This window comes from Cynara cardunculus, assembly GCF_001531365.2.
Source record: "Cynara cardunculus var. scolymus isolate 2C chromosome LG 6, CcrdV1, whole genome shotgun sequence".
NCBI classification, from domain to species: domain Eukaryota; kingdom Viridiplantae; phylum Streptophyta; class Magnoliopsida; order Asterales; family Asteraceae; genus Cynara; species Cynara cardunculus.
The window spans coordinates 19,819,487-19,828,173 of NC_037533.1; the positions used below are offsets into that span (position 1 = coordinate 19,819,487).

An 8,687-nucleotide genomic window follows, 5' to 3' on the forward strand; every position below is an offset into this window, starting at 1 on the left:
CCCCCCCTCCCCTCTCTCTCTAAGGCTTTTTTTATAGAGAGATTCAAGGGATTTCCACATGGGAATGTAAATGATTTGAGCTTTTAACAAGCTATTCAAGCTCAGGTCGATCTCGAACACAAAATATAACTCGTCTAATTGAACGTGCATGAGCTTCACAGTATCAATGAGCCGAGCCATTCGAGCATACACTTTTTCGAGCCAAACATGTTCATTTATCTTACGATAAAAAAATATAAAAATTGTTGAGCTCAAGCCAATAAACAAGTTAATCAAGGTGTTTTGAGAAGTTATTCAAGCTCGAACATCTACTATTTGACTCGGTTCGTTTACACCCCTTCACTTCCAAATATCCTTGTATGGTATCAACTCGAGTGAGAAATGCAATTTAGTCTAAGCATATGTTAAGGGGCGTATTGGAGTCACATATTTCGGTTTTCAAATTTTGATTGAAATGGATATTGGGGTTTTGGGTGTGTAATGAGTAATAGCTATTACCAACTTAAGACAATGCAATGAGCACAAATGCTCAAAAGAAAAGAAACCTTATCCCAAGACTCTCGACCCTCCCCCAAACGACATTTGCTACTTGCATTGCAAACGACTATTCTAATCTACAACCACTTCTTCTAATGTCTAATGTCTAAAGCATTAAAGCATGTCCGACAAAGGTAAATCTCCAAAAGATTCTTTAAAATACGGAAAATTGAGATTTTTAATCAATTTTATGTTTTAACAGATTTCCTAAAACTACCTCAAAAATGAAGAAAGTAGGAAATACAATGGGTTTTTTCTCCAAATATGAAGAATAGCCTAAAAATGATTAGCATGTGAGAAATATTTTTTTAGTATATTTTAACCAATAGAAAATAATTAGTTTGGTATAGAATTAAAATATTATATAAATGAATGAATTATTTATTTTAATATTATAATTAATGTTGTATCCTCTAAAACAAAACAGGAATCTATTGAAGTTGAACAAAACATGTGGTTTGTTAGAAATTGTGAATTTTGTCGCTATAGTTTTAAATTTGTTCCTATACTTTGTAATTTATTTTTATTTTCGTCTTAATGTTAAGATTAACTACTACTTACATAATTACATGGATGAAAAAAACAATAAAGTTTAAATCAAAAAGAATAAAAACAATGATAAGTTATAAACCATAGAAATTTTTCAAAACCAATAAGCCACTGTGACATAAAACATAACATAATTTACTTTCAAAAATTGTTAATGTGATTATCATTAAATAACTTCAATTGGATATTTTCTAAGTTCAATCACTTCAACTCTTACCAAGTCTATTTTTAGTGAATTAAAAAGGTCCAGGCTTTTTCAAGCCGAACAACCTTACCAAACTCTTTCTTGTTGGGCCTAGGCCTCCCATAAGATATCAGTCTCTGATCCAGCTTTAAGGCTTGAACTAAACTTAGGGATTGTTTGGCAATTGTCGAATGATTTGATACAAAATGATTAAGTGATCTGAATGATTAAGAGACTTTCAAGATATAGTGTAAAATGAAATATAATTATTTAGTAATTGTTTACAATGAAATCAGGGCGTTTAATGATTAAGAAAGACTCAAGATACAAAATCATTCAAAGAGTTTTAAAACCATTAAAAGACTTTTTTTTGTCAAACAAGATTCACCTCTTAATGATTCAGATGTTATTTCTTTATATAATTATTAAGAAGTAAACAAACAATCCCTTAGGGTGCGTGGAACAGGGTGGGCCTGGACAGGACAGGACACACTTGTCTCATGTTTGGTGTGTTATTATGTGGAACTAAATAGAACTAACCTAAACAAGGGTGGGACACGGGTGTTCACTCTTACCCCCTAGAACTAAGTAGAACAAGGTTTTTTTTTTTACTAATCTACCCTCACTTCATCTCGTGCGTCCTTCCCCGTCGGTCCTCCATTCCATCGCTCCTCCATTCCATCCCACCCTACCTCTCCTTCATCAATCGGTGACCGGCGACGCCAGTTCGACAATCCGCCTGATTTCATCTCGACGAGTTCCATACACACATTCCGCTATTTGCTTTATTGCCCTATCTCGACAAGTTCCATTCCATCGCACCCTACCTTCTCCTTCATCAGGTACACAATTGCCCTCTGTTTGCTTTATTGCCCTAAATCGGCTATTTGCTATGTTTGAAACGATTTAGGGTTTGCTATATTTGAATCACTATTTAGGGTTGCTATGTTTGAATCGATTTAGGGTTTGCTTTGCTTGAATCGACTGCTTAATCAAGCAATCCCAAAATATCAGCTGTTTGTAGTGCTAAATCGGCTGTTTAACTTATCACTTTCATTGTTTTTGTTTTTTGTTACTATGCCCTTCTGTGGGTGACCCAAAATATCATGGTTTATGAGGCTATTCACTATGCCATAATCCACAATCACAAATAATAACATAAAAATCAGAAGATTGTGAACACAAACATAAAGAGAGACTATTGACTATTATATGTACTGTCCTGCATTTCAACACCAAATTACAGCAATATTCTTGAACATATTTTGATTGCTGCACATGAGAGCTTTTACCAAATTATAGCAATATTCAATTTTTGTTGGTGAATATGATGTTTAAATCTTTTGATTTATGAATGTGAGTTTTTAATTAAAATTGATTTTGGAATTTTTTTGGTATTTTTAAATAGCATTTATAAACATTTATATCTATTATTTAGTAAAAAAAAAACACTAAATAGCTCACTGGGGGTAAATTGGTCATTTTAACTAGTTCTGTCTTGTCCTGTCATGTCTTACTAAACGCTAAACAGCTGTCATGTCCTGTCTGCGCATCAAACGCACCCTTAAAGCTCATTAGCTCAAGCTTTTTAGGCCTCAGTCAGGCAGACCTAGACTATAAATCTTAGCCAATCAATAAAATGATATACTATATAATTAAGGACAAACAATAGAATTCTATTGGGGTAACTCTTGCTAGTACAACAAACCCCAACCCTACCCTAAAAGGGCATGCTTGTAGATATGAAAGAAGCTACAAAAAAACAACACACATACAATTTTGTCTCTCTCCCTCTCCCCTAATAGGTAATAAGCTTATGTTCATTCTGGTGGTGAGGATGGCCATTTCTAGCCATCACTTCTTAAAATCAATCTCAACCAAAAGAATCAAAGGGATCTCTAAATTACTTGGATTGGATCCATTTCAGCAACCTCAGAATACCATGATTTCCATGCATCCATGTAATGAACAAAAAGATCTCTCAATGCTGCAATGTCAAATTCAAATTTTCATTCATCAACCATAACTCAACTTACATTACTATCAAATCCATTGCTTTTCTCATTTTTACAATAAAATAGTCACCAGCTTTGCAAAAAGCGCATTTTTTTCTAAACCTATTTTGTGGGGGGTTTACATTTTATGGGCCTATTATGCAAATTTATTAGCAAAATGGGTTCACAAAAAATTAGAGTGTTGTATAATAGACATTACAACATAATTGATTTTATAGGATAGCTAAAATATAGAAGCATTCTAAAAAAATTATACTATATTATAAAGTATTTGACAAAAACTCTTAAAAACTATTTTTATACATGAAATACTGTTTATTGATACATATTACTTGAAATTAAAGATTACAAGTAATTTTAAGTAAATACAATTTATTAAAGCTCTATTTTTAAATTTGTATAACTAACTGCAGATAAATATAATCAAATACAAGATAAATATTCATTTTGAACATAAAAAATCTAAGATATAATTAAGATAATAATTGAATTCTAACATAATATTTAATTATTATCTTTATAAAAAATTATATTATTAAATCAAAAATAAATTATTTTATTATTAAATCTAAATTGAATTATAATAAAAATTTGAATTAAAGAACTTACATTAAAAAAAGAGAACTATTGAAAAGTTAATTTGATACTAATGTAGATTTATTTTTTTTCAAAATTTTATGTTATCTTCAAATTTATATTTCATTCAAAAATACAAATATTATCACTTTCTCAAAACCACATAAAATCGTATTATATCGATAGAAACCAAGAATAAAAACTAAACATTAGAATCAAGATTTATCTAGTTGTATTGCACAAGTACTTTTTAGGACTTAAAGTTTATAAGACTATTAATTTTGTTGTAGTTAGACCCACAAAACAGAAAAACAAAAAGAAACAAAAAACTTATAAAGGGGATTTGCCGGGAAAAGGGGGCTTTTTGCAAAAACAGTGGCTTTTTTGTGCTCCTTTGCAAAAAGATGGCTATATTTTGTAATATCTCATCTTCAAGTATGGCTATGTTTGTGAATAACACACGTATCAAATATCATTTAAGTGGATCCCTACAAACTTAAAATGTGTAACATTAGGCATGTTTGATGTGAAGAATTATGTGCATTTCTCAAACTAGTAAGCTAATAAAGCAAGATAGACAAAGTAAAGCTCAAAAGATACCTTGATTGTGATACTGTGGACGATAAGTCGAGGCTAGACTTTCCCAATCATGACTCTTCTTTACTTCGTTACTCTCCTCATCACAAGATTTAGGCAGACAGATGGGGGGAACCGAAGGACCAAACTGTTCAGGAACCTGATCTGAATTGCACCTGTCAGTATTGCATTTGACAGGCTGGCTTCCGCCTTGAGGATCCAACGGTTTGATGTCCTCGTTTATACCCACATCAATAGGCGAAACCAGCTTGTTTCTTTTGAAACAAATGTTTGTAAGTTCGGTCCCAAATGTCCTTTTCTTGGATTCCTTATGAACTAAAGCATTGCTTGTTCCTGTTTCGCTATCTGTCCGACCTCTCATTCCCAGCCACCTAAAGGCAGGCTTTCTGGTTTCTGGGTGGTGGATCTGCTCATCATGAAGAAAAGATTTAGGATGAGTAACAAACAAAACAAATTTCTATCACCTAAAATGGGGTCTAGAGGTGGGATGCATGCAAATATGCCCTCCATAACAAAGGGTAGAACACATGAAATAGAGATAACAAAGGGTAGAACACATATAACGGACCTAATATAACGAACTCAAACGCGCTCTTCTGAGCTTGATAACTTGCCCTTATTACCCAATTACCCAACCTATTTAAGGACCAGATTTGACCATGGGCTAAGAGGCCTAAATAATTTCACATTTAAAAATATAAAACTTATATAAAATCTAAGTTATAAAATACATAATTCTCTTCCTAACCGAAATAAGACCCAAAAACATGACAACACGTGGCTTAAAGATTTTGGGATATGAGATTTTGATTTATAAAGAGTCAATATCGAAATCTGAGAGGTAATATATGACTCATCACATATATTATATGCGTGAGATGCAGTTAGTAGAGTATAGGGGGAGTCCACCCCAAAGCAAGCAAGTGTTATAAATTTTTTAATAAAAATAATAATGAAGTATTAATAATATATATTAATTTAATTAATAATTATAAATATATAAACAAGGCAGGCAGGCTGTCCAAAACTATATTTATCGTCCGAACCAACCCGGTTAATTTTATCAGTCGAGCCCGGACCCATCCACTCTTTCAAGAATAATCGTCTAAACCCGTTTATTAACAGGCCATGCGGACCATACTCTCCTTGAACAACTCTAACACGAAACACCAGTTATTTAGGGCAAGTGACATAAGAAGGATATCGCCAATTTGCCATAATCACAGGAGACAGTTTACCTTCTCAATAAAGTTCATGGAAGACAACACGTTAGCAATATCATATAGCCTCCTGACTTTAGCTGCAGCAAATATCAAAACTACCCATTAGCTGCAATATATTATATTTTTCAGATTTATAAATTCAAAGAAATGTCAAGAGTCGTTACTTCTTGTCAATGATGGATTCCGAGCATCTCCAAGCAATATTTTTGCAGCATCCTCAAGAGAAAGCATATCCGACTAAAACAATGTGCAAAAAGTGGAAGTAGAACTTGTCAAGAAACGTTTGCAGAACAAAATTTAAAGAACGAAGGAGTAATTGAATAATTTACTCACAGTAGTGCATAGGAAAAGCTTGAGGAAGTTCTTAGTAAGAAGCCCCAATGATTTTTCTTTCCGATTTTCTGTTAAAGAAATTATATAGGGGATCAAATGTCAATAAACATCCCTTTTGAAACCAAAGAACACGGCATCTGTCTTTCTTCATACAATGTCTTGGTTTGATTCTAGCAAAGCAAAAGAGTTCTTTGGTACGGCAAACAAACTGCAATCTAAAACATTTGACTTGCAAAATAATTCAAAATTGTCCGTAGTTTTTTCAACTGCATGCCTCAATAGATTATTAATCTCATGTTTACATTCTTACAAGCATACAAACAACATCCCTACATATGTATATATATATATATACACACACACACACAGAGTTGAGATTACAAGCATTTTTGTTTAGTCACTCTTTTGTGACAAATTTAACCATTTATACTAGATAATTGGATCAAAAGTCAAGTGATGTAACTGGCTGTTTGATGGTAAACATAGAGATATATGATTGATCATACTTTTGTTGAGATATGCAACTGAAAACCCATTAAAACATCAATGATAGTTTATTTATTTTGCTTTAAAAAATAAAAATCTTATGAATTTATGTTAGTTTCATCAATTTTTGCCCCCAAAAAAAAGTGATTCTAGGTTAAATGAGCAACAAAAACATGAAATTTATGAAGAAGAAAAATCATTGAACCTTTAAAAAAAGAATTGTTGCAATTCCGATGGACTAAAAGAGTACCTGATTTGAAGGATCCTGGAACTTTATGCATAGAATCCAGATCTACTTTGTCCTGGAAGGAAGCACTATGATTGGAGAATCGTTCATCTTCATCATCATCCGAAATCTAAAGAGCAAATATGAAATTTAAGCGTCTTTTTCTAATTCCTCATAAAGGTTGAGCCGTGGAAATAACAATAACTAAATTGTAATCCCATAGTGAATTTACCTTTCCAGATTTACAATCAATTGTTTCGTCATTGTTCCTGAAACCTTCTTCCTGTTACACAATTAGGTAATATGATAAGCAATTAGATCAAACATACAACAATATCTAGTCTTATAAGCCCACTCAAAGCCAATAATTTGGTCCTCAAAAAGTATAGTTTTGTATTAAATTATGCCAATGCAATAATATTATTCACCTTTAGCTGCTCTAAGGCCTTAGGAATTGCTCCCATTCCTTTCCAATAGTACGTATTTTTTGCCTTTCTCACAAGAACCTGCACAATTGAAACCTCAAAAACTCAGATCTGAAAATTTCTCAAATTCTCCTCAGAAAACTTAAAAGAAAACCAAAAAATAGGAAGAAATCATACACCAACACTTTCCAAGACATTGACAATATCGTAAATCCTTCGTCTCTCCACGCCTGAAATCCAATAACTTATCATCAATCGCAATAACTTCAAAATTGACACGAAAACCAAAAGGTTGAAAATATAAATCTCAATCTACATAATTCCTGAAACATCAAAAACACCGAACTACCTAATCTCGCCGCTGCTTCGTCCAATCCAACAGTTTCAACTCCATCTCGATTGTACAAGCTCAAAAAACTGTACAAAGCAATACATAAACATAATTAACAAACACATAGATCGGACATAATTTCCAGTGATGCTACAAATTTCATGCCATAAAACTTAAAAATGTCGTACTTGGAGCACAATAGACCGAGAGATTTCTGCTTCCGGCAGTAAGTAGTAGATCCAGATGCCGATTCTTTAGCGGGTAATGAAGGTGACGGCAAAGGCAACGCCATGTGTTCACGCAGTAGGTAGATCTAGAGATGTGGTTTACAGAGAGATGGAAGGTCGTTGACAATGGCGGGATGTGGGGGTTTAAGTGCTTGGATTTTGAGAGGGATTTGATTTTTAGGGTTTCAAAAATTTTGAAATTTTAGCAGAAATCCGTGGGAGGGTTTGTTTCTGGTGGCAGGCGGGAACTCCTTTCGATTTCAGTTGTTCTTTTAGTTTGACCGTTTTGCCCTTGCTTTGAAGATGATCGCTGCTGACTTGGATCACGTGGTTACGCAATCAAATCACGTGTCAATCAGCTAACTTGTTATACGTTTTTGTTTAAAAATAAAAAATAAAAAATAAATTTATTTCTTAAATGTTTTTTTTAATAACTCATCGATTTTTTCGTTTTCTAAAATAAATGTCTATTTTTTTATTTTATCATTAACTAGTGTTTGACATCGCGCGTTGCGCGATGATGATAATTTTTTTTAAATTATTGAAGTTAGCTAAATGAATCGATGATCACATTTATATATTAAATTCATAAGAATCAGTATTATCTTTGATATATGAATCTACCCACCTCATTTTGATTATCCATATATTTTATACGAATTTTACAAAAAAAAACAAATTAATCCCAAATACAGTGTAAACAACCTCAAAAACACACTGTTTCGAGCCAATTAGAGTCATAACTGACTTTCGACCCTTCATGAAAGTGGTTGCAAGATACGAGCTTATTACGACTTACAGTTTGTGAGTTATACATTAGCAAAGTAGGGGAGCTGCACTGTCGGTAAAATCCAATTTCACAATTTCTCAACTAACTTTTATGATCCCAACTTTGTGTATTCAATCAAACGAGTAATTTTCTCCCCGACTATGGGTCCCATACTACCCCCCATAAACTGAAAATACATAACCCCAATT

General features: G+C 32.9%; 1 protein-coding gene across 1 annotated transcript; it reads right to left on the reverse strand.

Moving 5' to 3' along the window:
* Positions 1–2,945: 2,945 nt before the first annotated feature.
* Positions 2,946–7,774, reverse strand: LOC112514259 (E2F transcription factor-like E2FE). The gene is made up of 11 exons (XM_025120593.1): positions 7,671–7,774; positions 7,501–7,568; positions 7,329–7,381; positions 7,155–7,232; positions 6,959–7,009; positions 6,751–6,856; positions 6,015–6,082; positions 5,846–5,918; positions 5,697–5,758; positions 4,462–4,864; positions 2,946–3,257 (listed from the first exon to the last, which is right to left on the reverse strand). Exons 1-11 carry the CDS (start codon positions 7,772–7,774, stop codon positions 3,169–3,171), a joined length of 1,155 nt encoding a protein of 384 aa, XP_024976361.1. The 3' UTR covers positions 2,946–3,168.
* Between the last annotated feature and the right edge of the window lie 913 nt (positions 7,775–8,687).

Coding starts and splice junctions, on each gene's coding strand:
- LOC112514259 (XM_025120593.1), bottom strand. CDS start 7,774: ATGGCGTTGCCTTTGCCGTCACCTTCATTACCCGCTAAAGAATCGGCA. Junction 7,382..7,500: donor CGAAGCAGCGGCGAGATTAG/GTAGTTCGGTGT, acceptor ATTGGATTTCAG/GCGTGGAGAGACGAAGGATT. Junction 7,010..7,154: donor AGGCCTTAGAGCAGCTAAAG/GTGAATAATATT, acceptor ATTGTGTAACAG/GAAGAAGGTTTCAGGAACAA.